The sequence below is a fragment of the Orcinus orca genome, chromosome 6, assembly GCF_937001465.1.
Source record: "Orcinus orca chromosome 6, mOrcOrc1.1, whole genome shotgun sequence".
Lineage (NCBI taxonomy): Eukaryota > Metazoa > Chordata > Mammalia > Artiodactyla > Delphinidae > Orcinus > Orcinus orca.
Window position 1 is genome coordinate 71,366,508 of NC_064564.1, and position 14,921 is coordinate 71,381,428.

At 36.8% G+C, this 14,921-nt stretch overlaps 2 protein-coding genes across 5 annotated transcripts in view; one reads left to right on the forward strand and one right to left on the reverse strand.

The window, feature by feature from the left end:
• The window catches only part of PTAR1 (protein prenyltransferase alpha subunit repeat containing 1), a 48,270-nt gene extending 45,935 nt beyond the window's left edge, over positions 1-2,335 (reverse strand). The window contains exon 1 of the mRNA XM_033440200.2: positions 2,169-2,335. Coding sequence (XP_033296091.1) covers positions 2,169-2,254 — 86 coding nt within the window. The 5' untranslated portion in view covers positions 2,255-2,335. The remainder of the gene's footprint in view (positions 1-2,168) is intronic.
• Positions 2,336-2,390: 55 nt separating this feature from the next.
• CFAP95 (cilia and flagella associated protein 95) overlaps positions 2,391-14,921 on the forward strand; it is a 123,720-nt gene continuing 111,189 nt past the window's right edge. For 2 of the 4 annotated variants that reach the window (XM_033440205.2, XM_033440206.2), the window contains exons 1-2: positions 2,391-2,527; positions 7,784-7,890. Coding sequence is in view for 1 of the 4 variants with exons in the window: in XM_033440206.2 (XP_033296097.1) it covers positions 7,831-7,890 (60 nt within the window). In the remaining 3 variants the exon portion in view is untranslated. The remainder of the gene's footprint in view (positions 2,528-7,783; positions 7,891-14,921) is intronic. The other 2 variants (XM_049710935.1, XM_049710936.1) reach the window with 2 other exon arrangements.

The following is a 14,921-nucleotide window of genomic DNA, read 5'->3' on the forward strand; positions in this document are numbered from 1 at the left end:
GCTGGCTAATAAAATTATGATCTATCTTGTATTTGTAGAAAAGAGGAAAACAAAAAGAATAAAAAACTTTCTTTTATAATACTGAAAAGTGTAATTAGGTACTAACTTTGAAGGTAAATGATGCCTTTTTCTTTTAACTAGAAATAGAGCATATGTATTTTGGAAGTAAAAGGGTTAGATGAGGGGAGGAAGTATGAGCGATTTTGAAAAGTCCAAATTATAAGACATTTTAAAAGACGCATTGTAATATTACTGGAGATATTGCTACTGTAGGGAATATGTACTAAAATATAGCTGAAGATTAATATTAAACAATGAGTTAAACTATTTAAAATTTTCAGATCTATATCATTATTTCATATTTTTTCAAATGCTCAAATTATTTCAAACTTTAAAAAATACTGAATGACCCAAATGTTTATTAATAATTATAAGTTATGCACTGGCACAGAGCACATTGATGAGATCTCATAAAAAATGCGATTGGGGGGGCATTAAAGTCCTTTATGAGTTTCAATAAATATGATCCAGAAGAACTGGGATGTGTTCCAAACTGCACTGTGTCAACCTGCCAGGCCAATGAACACTCAAACTCAAGTTTTTTCAAATATGAAATACTGATGCTTTTCTAGTCTACTTCAAAGAAGACAAACTAAGGTGATTACTGTACTTATTAGACTTCTTTCTAACCTCCTCAATTTCTTTAAGAAAAATAACCCCAAATGATGAGAAAATAGTCATTTCATTTGTCCAACTTTTTTTTTTTTTTTTGAGAATGTCTCTTATTTGCACTAAAGCTCTCATTCTCAAAAGGGGACTGAAAGACTGATATACAACAAGGCATCAAAGCATTCTTTAGAAGGCCCAGTGCCCACTATGGTTACTGCCAGGAAATCATTCCAAACACTCTCATTCTGAAAAAGGCAGCAGTCACAAGGGGAAAGGAAGTGGACGCTGTCAGAGGTGGCAGGTGTGTTTTGAGGCCAGCAGTGTCTTGTTTTTAATGAGGCACAGTTGCAGGTCTCCAACTGTGTGGCACGAGGGAGCAAGACATCTGAGGGCATCACCTTGAAGGAAAAGAACACTTCATTTAGATGAAGGTTTGGCACCTCTTTTCAGCGGAAAAGCTTAAGGAGTTAGAATGCTTAAAAAGAATAATTCATGCGTTCCAGTTTAAAGAATAAAATATTTTTTAAAAAAACAAAACTCCATAAGCAATTAGGTAAAGTGAAAACAATGTAAAACTGGATTCCATGTTTCTTTCTCTTGAGGGAAGGAGGGATGAAGGGAGGATGGATAGGAAAATAGCTACACTCTTGCTTCTTCCTTACTCTTTTGTACAATGTGTAGATATATCTCTTCTTTAATAGCTTCTTTTTCGTTACATAAAAGCAGAAGTATCAGAATACAGTCTCTTACCGGATCTTCCCGGAGTACTCCAAGTAAAATGGAAAGGAAGGAGGGAAAGATACATGTGTCAGTTCTGTGGTGTCCTACTTAAAGAGGGCAGCAGCGTTTGAATAAAAAAACAATTAATATGCTCCCTGTAACTATGAATCAGCTAATGCTAAAAAGTGTCGAGGTTTCATCTGCTTCCCACCAGACCCAACCTGTGTCTACAGAAGCTACTCTCTTGAGAATGCCCTGTTCACCTTCAAAACAAAATGTTTCATCGAAGTTCCTCTACAATTTTGGGACAGGTGAGGCGAAAGTCAAAAGCAGCCTCAAGCTACCTTCGGCTAGTAAACTAAGGGGGTTTTGGCCCATGGAGAATAAGATGATCAGTAACCCCTTCTTACCAAGGTCCGGGATGAACCTCAAAAGAGTTGTGTTAACAAAGCACATACAGACCCACACCGTGTACCTTAAACGGATGTGGGACGTGGACACACGGGTGAAGTCTTTCGAGTTTCGTGAACTCCTGGGAAAGGGGTGGGAGGGAGGTCACTTCTAAGGACTCGCCCGAGAGCTTGTTCCGGTAGCGGAAAGCTGGCCCCGCGGCGGCCGACAACTATCGGGCCCCGACCCAGCTCCGTCGGCTCTTGTGAGCAGCGCAGCGGGTCAAGACCTGCAGTCCGAGGTCGGCTCGAGGCTTGGCCCCGCCCCCTCCCGCCCCCGACGACCCCCGGAGGCGGCGGAGGCGGGGGCACCGCCGGCGCGCGACTCACATGTGCGGGTTCCTCCTGAAGGCGTTGGTGATGTCCTTCACCACCCGCTGCACCAGCACCGCCACCTCCTCGCTCGTCTCGGCCATGTTGGCGCCGTCCGCGGCGGCTCGGGAGCGCCTCCGGGAGAGCGCCGAGCCACCCGCGGGAGTTCCCGGGGAGCGCGCGCGTGAGCGCCGGTTTGGCCGCGCCCCTGCCCCCGCCGTGGAGGCCGCCGCCGAGCACTTCCGGGTCAGCCAGCGGTCGGCTGGTGTGTGGTCCCTGACGAGGCTGAGGCTGGCAGCTTGGTCCCTGACTTCCTCTCGTAAGCGAGTTTCTAAGCGCCCGAGAAGATGCTGCAGACTCATTTGCAGTTACATCAGGTTGCTGTATTACACTTTTTATTTTAGTTTCTGGTCTACTGGGGACCGAGGAGGGAGGGGTCCTAAGGTCACTCCCAGAGCCAGGGTCTGGCCTGAATACCCTGCCCAGAGCACCCGTCCTCAGCTGTTCTGGAAAGGAGCCAGTCCCAGAATGCTCTTGGAGGAAAGTTTAACCGAGAGTGAAGATCCTCTTAAGCAGTTAGTCCCTTGGCGTTCTGAGAGCTTGTTCCCTGTATTTTCTTAGTTGGAGGGATGAGGCCGTCCAGAGACACCCTTGGCGGAATGAGGCCCAGTCGGACCGTATTGGTGACTTCAAGCTTTTGTACCTGCGTGCCAATTTCGGCCACTAAGCAGATGCTTTCAAAAAGTTAATTTAAAAAATTTAATAAATGGATTAAAGGAAGAAAAAGGAAAGGAAAGGAAAAGTTATTTGCTCTCTCCATATAGGGAGTAGAAGTACAGAGGTATTTTTTAGATTTTCTACATCGAGTGTACCTTGCTTTGCACGTCATTTGGTGTCCTATGAACGTTGCGTGTTAGTTTTGGAGTTAAAAAACCAAGTCCCTGGCAAGGTTTGCTCTTAATAGCTATTTGCCTTGCTACAAATAATTTTTATAAGAAAAACTGGCTTTCTAGTCCATTTGGATTTTGAAATGCTGTAATTCAAATTTTCATGTATCAGATTTTCTTTCAACCTCTGTGTTAGAAAAAATCCAGCTGCTTTTGTTTCTTTTTACTTAATCCTTGAAGTCTTTTAGAAACTTTTTTTTTTAAAGCAAACTCAATGTTTAATGTAAACATATGTAGAACATTTGAAGTAGGGTTGATGATTGTGAGAGTAAAAACCATCCACTGGATGCAAAATTATAAAGCAGTGAATGAGAAATATAAATTATATTCAGTGGTCGATACTCCTATGGGCACGTTTAGAAAGGCTACACCTGCTGTATGGACTTTGGCCTTCTGGTTTTAAAAGAAATGAGCTAGAAGTTTCATAAAATTATAGAAAAGCAAGATGGACAGGTTTGATTTAGTAAAGTCAAACAAACCTTAACATATTGACAAGTTCTCAAATGAGTCAGTGGAGTGAATTTGTGTTTAGATTCCAGGGCCAAAGACAACTTCAAATGTCCTAATTACTCTTAAAATGTAGTCAGTTCTGAAATGGTTTGAGTTCACTGATAAGTCTTCTTCCTATTCTATTAATCAGAGCCTTGCATCCTTTCCTGATAAAAGTGGGAAATAAATCCTGACTTCTGGGGCAGAGCTTAAAGGACACACTCAGAAATATGACATTTTTTTCAAAGAATTTATTTTTATCTTAAAAATTAGTGTGATTTTTGTATTTCACTCTAATATATTTAACAGGAAAAACAACAGCAACAGCAAACTTTATTCCCAAATCTTGAAGTGAAATTGATGTTCCAGGAAGATAACATCCTATATGATTCGGTGTGTCCCCTTCCAACACACAGACACACACACACACACACACACACACACTACCTTCATTTGAAAGGTGTGAATTATATGTCTCATGTTTCTTCTAAGAATTCACAAATTGTTTCACCCAATTATTAAAGATCTGCTATGTTTAGAACTTGAATTTTTTATAGTTAGAGCATACTAGGACTGTGACCCAATCTCCTTATTTTGCTGATAAGGAAGCTGAGGTTCAAAGGAGAATTGAAATTCATGTGACTTTAATAATGATATGTTTATAAGAATAGGATATGATGAATTTAGCATGATTTTGTTGAAGAATTCAAAGATTTATGTTCAGGGATCTGCAAAATACACTTACTAATAATGAAATATTTTAAATAGCTTAAATGCCCAACTTTGGGGATTGATTAAATTACAGTAAATCTATATGATAAAATACTGTTTAGTCATTTAAAAGCTCATTGTAACTAGGAGAATATGTAGCAAATGCTTAGGAGGAAGTATATTTATAGGAGAATTTTATTTTCTAAGTAACACGAAGAACAAAATAAAATTTTTGTAATATAAGAAGTTTTTTAAAGTATATGTTAATAAAAACATGGATATATTTATTTGTTAATTAGCCAACTCTTATGCATAATAATTTTCTTAGAGATTGATTTTTAAGCAACCATAACTCGCTTAAAATTTAATCTCCCCAAAATCATTCCTTTCATATTTTAGAAGACTATTTGATGATGGAGGAAAAGGTAGATATATAATGACAAAAACAAGTACCAAAACAGCATACAAGACAATTATATATGTAATCGAGAAGGACCCCATGGGGCCTTCCCAGGACAGGCCTTCCCCCATATCCTCTGCTTTAGCTCCTCTATGAAGTACCTAGATAGTAGTATTTGATGCAAATTTCCTGAGTTGTTTTCCAGATGTGAACATCCCCCCACCCCCCTCACCAAATGGAAGAAACTACTTGACCTTGAGCACATAGCCCCAGGCCTCCTGGAGCTTAAGGACTGATAATGTTAACCCTTGTGACACCACCCTGCTACCTCACCGTCAGCCAATCAGAGAACTATGCATAAGCTGATCACATACCCTGCAACCCCCCCTCCCTCACCTGGCTTTTAAAAGTGCTTTGCAGAAACCCTTTGGGGAGCTCAGGGCTTTTTAGGGCCTGAGCCACCTCATCTCCTTGCATGGCCTTGCAGTAAACCTTTCTCTGCTCCACACTCCGAAGTTTCAGTTTGTTTGGCCTCACTATGCATTGAGCACACGAACTTGCATTAACATATATATATGTTGACAAAAAATTATTCAATAGTTGATCTAAGAAAGAAATGGAAAATTTTATTCAAGCCAACCTGAGGATTATAACCCAGGAGATAGTCTTTCAGGAAGCTCTGAGAACTGTTCCACTTATTAGAGTTCAATGCACAGTTATATAAGTTTTTGAGACAAGGTGTGATACGTCAAATAATGTATCATTGACAGTTTACACAATCCAGATCTACACATACAAAGCGAGTAGTGGTCATGGGTTATCATGGCCCCTTACAATATTAAGAAGGAAGGTTATTTTCTTTCTGAAGGAGTTGTGACTGTTTGTGAGGTTAAGAAGGAACATTATCTCCTAAGGAGGTCTGGCTAACACAAATTCACAACACATGCTAAAGGGGAGGGAGGAAGCCCAACCAGGCAAAGAAAAATTTTATGTTTAAACTTTTCTCATCTTGCCATAAAAAATGAATTTTATTTCATCATATACAAAACAAATTGTACATAATATAAATATAATTATATATATAAGTATTAGACTGGGATGGTATAAACTAAAATGTTAACAATGGTTATCTCCATATGATAGAACTACTAGAGATAATTAAGACCTATAAATATACATTCTTTATATTACTCTGGTTGTTCCAGACTTTCTACAATGAAAAACCTAATGTATGTGTTGAGGGCGCTGGTGGTTTTAATGACAGACCTAGTACAGTTGACTCTTGAACAACATGAGAATTTGGGGAGCTGACCCTCCACACAGTCAAAAATCTGAGTATAATTTACAGTAAGCCCTCCATATCCCTGGTTCCAATTCCTCCTTTTCTGTGGTTCAGTATCTGGGGATTCAGCCAAACCTGGATCACAGTACTGTAGTATTTACTATTGAAAAAAAAATTTGTGTATAAGTGGACCTGTACAGTTTAAACTCTTGTTGTAAAATGGTACAGATGAACCTGTTTGCAGGCTGAAATAGAGACACAGATGTTGAGAAAAAAACGTATGGACACCAAGGGGGGAAAGCGGGGTGGGGTGGTGGGATAAATTGGGAGGTTGAGATTGATATCTATACACTAATATGTATAAAATAGATAACTAATAAGAACCTGCTGTATAAAAAATAAAATAAAATTCAAATAAAATCAATAAACGGCAAAAAAAATAACTTATTTTTCAAGGGTCAACTGTAATTACCTTTGTGCAGAGTTGTAGATGACCTTATAATCTGTTTTCATCTTTGCTCTGTATTATCACTTTTATCACTATGATGTGTCATTTATTTACTCCATTATTTGGATTGAAGTCCATTTTACTATGGTAACATTATGCAAGATAGAGTGTAAATAGTACTAAACATGTTTTTACCATGTGCTATTATTACAAAAACAAGTTTATTTCCTCCATTAAAATAATTAAGTGCTCAATTTTAAGTGCTTCATTATAATATTACCATTGTGACTAAATATATACTTATAGTATACCAAACCTCAACCTTAATCACTCCTAAAATTTAAAATCAAAGAACTTACAAAGAAATAGGAGAAGGGAAATATAATACTAGTCAAGAAGTCACAATATCAATGTCTTTTTATGAATTCTTAAGAAAAATCAGTAGGAGTAATGTTATCTGTAAAGTTTTTATTAAAAACCATTTCAAGAAAAGGAATAGAAATTAATAAATGAATTTAAAAAGACATGTACATTAAACTTAGGGGAGTTTTGGTATACATCTTGCCTCAGTGTGTGTAGGTTTATTTTCCCAAATACAAAACTTCATGTATGATCAAGAACTATTTTTTTTAAAGTCACAAAATCATGAATTGCAAATGACATCTATTCTTGTACTTAGTTGATATATCTAGTACTTCATTATTCTTTTCTATTGTTACTATTTATTTATAATTAAAGTATCATTGATTTACAATATTGTGTTAGTTTTGGGTGTACAGGAAAGTGATTCAGTTATATATATATACACACATATATATTTTTTTTTCAGATTATTTTCCATTATAGGTTATTATAAGATATTGAATATTGTTCCCTGTAATACTTCACTATTATAATTGTTGAGATAAAGATAAGAAAATGCATGTGATAGCACCTTTAAACTGGGAAGCACTATACAAATTATTACTTATTTCTATGAGTTGACACAACATCATTACAGGTAAATCAGTATTAAAACACAATAGTAAAATAAGATGAAGCTTAATACTAACTTTCAAAATGAAACTCTATTGTTTAATATTCTAAAGAGAATTATACTGCTATTACAATTAATTTCCCAATCAAAACATGAACTTTTTTTAACCAGACAAAGTAGGTAAATGTTATAAAGATGCTTATCATGACAGTGACTTTAAATGATCAGTTAGTACTGATGTTGGAATCCATGATGATAGAGGAATGAAGATACTAGTTGCATAATATGGTTTTTGTTGCTGAGTAACTGGTTTATTTTTCTTGACATTTGATAGTTCCAAACTGTCATCCTTTTCCTTTATCCTCTTCTCCCTACCACAGAGGCCCAGGAAACCCATGATGTAATCTTCAGAAAAGAACAGGAGAAAATGTCTGGAGAGAAAAAGAGCCAATCCAGGCCTTGCATGTGGAAACAGCTAGGGAGATGGGTATGTCTCTATGATGGATTCAATGTTTCTCATGTACTGAAGATGTCAAATTTTTCTAGGAATTTCTTAGTAATATGCAATTTAGTGGATGACTAAGGGAAAGAAGTATCCTAATATGAGTACATTCTTAAGGAGTTATTTTTTTGCTTTGCGTTTTTCTTATTCTTCAGTGTAAATATGACAATCATGTAATAGACTTAGGTTAAAAAATCATAACTGAAAATTTAGGAAAGTAGTAAAAGCTTCATTTTTACTACCAAAGAGGTTTAGTTGAGACTTCTTCGGTAACTGCCTAAAAGTAAGACAGAGCTATATCTCCTCTTCTTTCATCTCACTTCTTAAGCTAATTTTTCAACTCAGAAATTTTATAATAAAAATATACCATATTTCTTAGTTTATTCCTATTTCCATGTTTTAAGCCACCTCTGACACATCAAAATTAACAACAGGCCAAAATCACCCATAGGAAATGATGAACTTTCTTTGTTAAATGTTGAATTATGCCCTAACTTGTAGTATAGTATTTATAGAGACTGACAGTCTGAGTTTTAGGAAGGAATGCCAAAGAGTAACTCCCCAATTAACACCTTCTGGCTTTAGGCACTTGAATTTCTATGGTAAGTCTGCAAAATCACCATTAGTGTGCAAAAAAGAACAGTGCAAAATGTTGTGTATTGGGTTCATAGGAGGAGAAGGTTAAATACCACCTCTGAGGGATGAAACTCCAAGTAATTGTACTTATTTATTCCACAAATTTTAATGAATGTTACTGTGTTTAAGACATTGTGCTTGCTGCTAGGTATACGGTGGTGAGAAAAACAGACATTATTCTTGCCTTCTTGTAGGACTTATCATCTAATGGAAGAGATACACAATATTCAAGTAAATAGAAAAATGTATAATGAAAAATTGTAATACATGGCACAAAAGGTAAAAGCAAGGCGCCATGCTAGATGATAACAGTGTGGAGTAAGAGCAGAGCTTTAGACAGTGTGGTCAGGGAAACCTATTCCAGGTGGTGATATTTAAGCTGAGACCTGAAAGATAAGAAGGAACCAGCCCTGTGAAAAGCAGGGGAAGAGCCTCATCACTAGTGGAAACAGTATGTGTGAAGTCCTTAAGAAGAAGAGAGTTTACATAGCATGTCTCAGAAATTGAAAGAAGGCCAAGCTAATAACTTTTACTGACCTGAAAGTGTTTGTAAAGTGATTTCAGATTTAGTATTGCTTTCACCTGGATGTCAGCTATGAGCATGATTGCTTAGTTCCAATTTTTCTTACTTTCTGTATCCTCTTTTTTCTTTTTTGTACCACACTGAACAGCTCACCAAGGACAGCTCATGTCACATGGTTACATGGTGTCCCATGGTCAGGTATTTAGTCATGAAGCCCAGTAGCAAACCCAGAACTGTTTCTCAAAAGGCTAATATTTATCAATAGTAGAGGACAGGCTTTTTTCCAAAACCCTAAGAGTGTTGCCATGACATTTAAAAAAAAATTTTTGCTACCACTGGATCTTCTCGGTCATATGGCCCCAAATCAGCTTGCATGGAAGCTCTGGGATCCACTCAGAACTATGAGTTACTCAGTCAATTATTCCAACTAGAACATTTGAATAGACTACATATTGCCTCCTGAATCTAAAGTGGCCCATGTGTCTCTCAGTGGTAGAGTGTACAAGATGAAGCAACTTGTCCTTCACGTTGATAGAAATATTGTGACATGCCTGACATGCCCCAGACTACTGGACTCTTAGAAGTTTCACTATCATGACAGGCCCCTGAATGTTTTAAGAACTTATCTAGCATCCTCTGTCATGTATGTGTTTTGCCAAGGCATGTAGCATATTTGTTACTACACATGAAGTCAAATACCTAAAAGGAAAAAAGGACTAAAGCTCTCATTATATACTCAAGACTCTTGTATTTTTTCCTTGTAGCATATATTAAATGCAATTAACAGTTGTCTAATTAGTTCAATATCTTTATCATTCTATAGAATGTAACTCCACAAGGGCTAGAACCCTATTTTTCCTGTTCAGTGTTGTGCATCTGTACCTTGCCTTGCATATAATGGGCTCTCAATTAATATGTAAATGTATGGATAGATGAATGAAAGAAAAGAAATGGAAAAAAATAAGAAAGGATAGAATAGCCAACATGTAGCATAGATAAAGAAGCTGTAGAGGAACTCACCTAGGAATTTAGTTAGAGGCTGAATCGTGAGGAAACTTGAGACCATATTTTGGCAGTTGAAATTTTTCTGAAAGGGTTGCAGGGAGCCGTTGAAGGGGTTTATGCTTCTCTGTTGAAATCCACCCATTTTTCAAGGGTGCTCTCCTTACTTTATACTATGTTTAGTTATGCATACATACGTAAATTGAGCACACACATGTATCTATACATACACAGTTCTTAGTTTTATCACATAATAAAATGAGGGAATCCATTTCATCTTTGTTTTCCTAGTACCTGGCATATTACCTGAACATAGTAAGCACTTCAGCATTTGTCAAATGAACAAATAAAGGCCCAGTTCAAATGCCACTTCTCTACTTTAATTAAATTACGTCTTAGAATTAACTCATTTACAGGAACAGTTATGCTATCTGACCCCCTTAAAAATCTCAGTGTGCTGTGGACCTGCACTTAGGGTAAAGAGGTCTATGGCATAGGTTTGCATAATTACTCTTATTTAAACAGGTTATTTTATTAAAGAGTTTATTTTATTTACATAGTAAGTTATTAAACAGTATTAATTATTTACCAGTATTTTATTTAAACAATACATTTATGTCTTGTTACTTTAAAGTGGTGACAAAACAAGTTTCTTTCAGATTTTACTTTTGCATTATATACAAAGGAACTATTAACTTTTTACTTGTTTTTAAGGGACCATATATTTTATAGATAGGATTAATGTGGGTTTTTTTGCTTCTGGTCTTTACTTGTACATTTGCCAAGTTTATGAAGTCTATTGTCATTCGGCACAATCATTCATTTGAAGTGTACATAAAAAAGAAATTTGGCGTAAAGCCACAAATCATTAGTTGATGGATTTTTAACTAATAAAGAAAGTAAGGTGTTTAACTCTAAGAAATTTCAACATACAACCACATTGACAGCAGAGATTTCTATCTAGATTCATACAACAGTCTTACTGAGATGTTTTTGGATTTGTTACATGTAAGTCACTAATCACAAATAAAGCAAAAGTTGATTTTTGTGTGTGTATTATGACAACATATTTTATTTGCAGGTAAGATTTTTAAAAATATTTTTTCATTTTTTTATTGAGATATAATTGACATATAGCACTGTATAAGTTTAAGGTGTACAACATAATGATTTGACCTACATACATCATGAAATGATTACTACAGTAGGTTTAGTGAACATCCATCATCTCAGATAGACACAAAATTAAAGAAATAGAAAAAAAAAGTCTTTTTCCTTTTGATGAGAACACTTTGGATTTACTCTTTTAACAACTTTCATTTATAACATACAGCAGTGTTAATTATCTTTATCAAATTGTACATTACATCCCAAGTACTTATTTATTTTATAATTGGAACTTTGTACTTTTGATTGCCTTCATCTAACTCTCCCTCCCTCCCACCCCTCACCTCTGTTGGCTGCAAATATGATCTCTTTTTTAATGAGTTTGTTTGTTTGTGTTTGAAGTATAATTGACCTGTAACACTACGTTAGTTCCTGGTACACAACATAGTGATTCGATATTTCTCTACATTTTAAAATGATCACCACTAGTTGTCATCTGTCACCCTACAAAGATATTATATAACTATTGACTATACTCCCCACATTGTACATTTCATACTCGTGACTTTTTTTTTTTCAGTTCATGGCAGTTTATTTAATTTAAAAATAAAAACAGAAACAATAAAACAAAACAAAAATCAGTTTCCAATGAAAATACAAACACTTTGGGTGGTTATCCAGATTTTTTTTTCCCTGTAGGCTATCCTGGGCTCAAACCAATCAAATGAATGAAAACCAGTTTTGATTGGAGCCATAAAGCATGTTGCACCAATTAAATTACACCAATATATTATTATAATATGTTTGAAATGCCTTTCAGACCAATAAATAAAAAAGACAAATTCAAATTAAAAAGTCAACTTTTTATTACCAAAAAAAAAAAGAAATTAAAGTCACAACACAGATTAAAAAAAAAAGTGCAGTCAGGTTTCTCTTTTTTTCTTCATTTATTTTGTAACTGCAAGTTTGTACTTCTTAATGTCCCTCACTTATTTCCCTCCTCCCCCCACCCTTCTCCCCTCTGGTAAACACCTGTTTGTTCTCTGTATCTATGACATTGATTCTGTTTGGTTATGTTTGTTCATTTGTTTTTTAAATTCCACATGTAAGTGAAATCATATGGTATTTGTCTTTCTCTGTCTGACTTATTTCACTTAGCACAATACCTCTAGGGCTATCCATGTCGTCACAAGTGGCAAGATTTCATTCTTTTTTATGGCTGAGTAATATTCCATTGTGAATATATACCACATCTTCTTTATCCATTCATCTATTGTTGGGCACTTGGGTTGCTTCCATATCTTGGCTATTGTAAATAAGGCTGCAATGAACATAGAAGTACATATATCCTTTCTAATTAGTGTTTTTGTTTTCTTTGGATAAATACCCGGGAGTAGAATTGCTGCATTGTATGGTAGTTATATTTTTAGTTTTTTGAGGAATCTCCATACTGTTCTCCATAGTGGCTGCACCAGTTTACATTCCCACCAACAGTGCATGAGGGTTCCCTGTTTTCCACATCCTTGCCAACACTTATTTGTTGTCTTTTTGACAATAGCCATTCTGACAGGTGTGAGGTAGTATCTCATTGTAGTTTTGATTTGCACTTGGGGGTGGGGCTGGGTCCTGCGTCCTCTGGTGGATGGTGCCAAGTCCCAGGGTGGCTGGAACCTTGGGGGGTCCTATAGCAGCCAGCCTACTGGTTGGTGGGGTTGTGTTCCCACCCAGCTAGCTTCCTGGCCCGGGGTGTCCCAGGACTGGTGCCCACCAGCTAGTGGGCAGGACTAGGTCCCAGCACTAATAAGCTAGAGGGAGGGTTCCAAAATGGCACTTACCAGCACCAGTGTACTTGTGGTGGGATGAGCTCCCTAAAAATGGCTGCTGCCAGCATCCATGTCCCTAGAGTGAGTTTCAGCTGCCTTCTTCCTCTCCCAGAGGCTCTCCAAGATCAAGAAGTGGGTCTGACCCAGGCTGCCTTCAAATTACTGCTTATGCCCTTGGTCTTGAAGCATGTGAGATTTGTGTGTGCCCTTTAAGAGTGGAGTCTAGGGCTTCCCTGGTGGCGCGGTGGTTGAGAGTCCGCCTGCCGATGCAGGGGACACGGATTCGTGCCCCGGTCCGGGAAGATCCCACATGCCGCAGAGCAGCTGGGCCCATGAGCCATGGCCGCTGAGCCTGCGCTTCCGGAGCCTGTGCTCCGCAACGGGAGAGGCCACAACAGTGAGAGGCCCGCTTACCGCAAAAAAAAAAAAAAAAAGAGTGGAGTCTATTTCTCATAGTCTTCTGGCTCTCCCCAAATCAAGCCTCACCGGCCTTCAAAGCCAAATGTTCTGGGGGCTCATCTTGCTATGTAGGACCTTGGGTCTGGGGAGCTCCTGATGTAGGGCTCAGACCCCTCACTCCTTGGGGAGAACCTCTGCAATTGTAATTATTCTCACATTTACGGGTTGCTCACCTGGGGGGTCTGGGTCTTGATTATACCATGTCTTTGCCCCTCCTACCCATTTCATGTGGTTCCTTCTTTATATTCTTAGAGAGATCTTCTTTATATTCTTGAGAAATCTTTTCTGATGGTTTTCAGGTCCCTCTCATGGATAATTGCTTGGTAAATAGTTGCAATTTTGGTGTGCCTGTGAGAGGAGATGAGCTCAGGGTCTTCCTACTCCACCACCTTGGTCACTCCCCCAAGATGTTTCATTCTTAACATGGGATCATGCAAAAATCTTGGGCAATAAATTAATAGAGATAATGTTTCTTTGCTTTATAATTTAATAAATAAAAGCAATGATTTAGCAACTGTAGAGTTTTTAACTGAACTAACCATTTATTAGCTATTAATGAGGTATTATAAGAAGGAATGTTAGTTGACTTTTATTCTTAACATGTGTTGAAGTATTTTATTAAAGTTAAAATGCCTCATTGTAAGGAAAATTGTAATGTAGAATTCTGAGGTTCTTATTCCGTTATTCCATTTTAGACTGAATGGCAAAAATTACCATCAATACATGCAGTATTGTCAGATATTTTAAATTACATTTTGTTTCATTATTCACTTAAATTTGTTTATTTTATAGGAAGCTAATTCACATGAAATTTATTATAAGATAGACTTACAAGGACATTCTTACCTTTCTATTTTCTCTTTTAGAAAAGCCTACATTTTCACCATGTTTAAATTGCATTATGCAATTGTGATTTCTTAGTGTTATGAAGAATGTAGTGAGGCTTAGCTGTCACATCGTGGACTGGTAAAAGTGGCATCATGTAAATGCTGTTAACGTGGTTGTCAAAAGAATGAAAGATAAAAGGAACAGACAGAAAACTAATAACAGTTTAAACAGTTAAAACTGGATAACAGTTTACTGGAAAAAATTTATAGTTTCTATAGTTTAGTCATAATGAACAGGAATTACAAATATTGAACATAGTATAACTTTTCAAAAATTTTCCTTCCATTTCTTTTGCCACTTGACAGCAAGGAAATGAATTTTGAATTAAATACATAAGCTGTTGTATTCATGTGTATCTTATATTTTTAATGTAAGATGGAAAGCTGGCTTACAGCCACTTTTTTAATGCATAAAAGCAGTCTTAATGAATGCTAACGAAGTCGTACAGTCTTATGAATATTATTTGCTTGAAAACCTTCCTGTATTTCATAAACTCTAGCCAAAATGACTTTATGTGTTACTTGAGCAAATTTAATCCTGTGCTAATGAATATGTTCTTTATACAAAATTTCAAATAA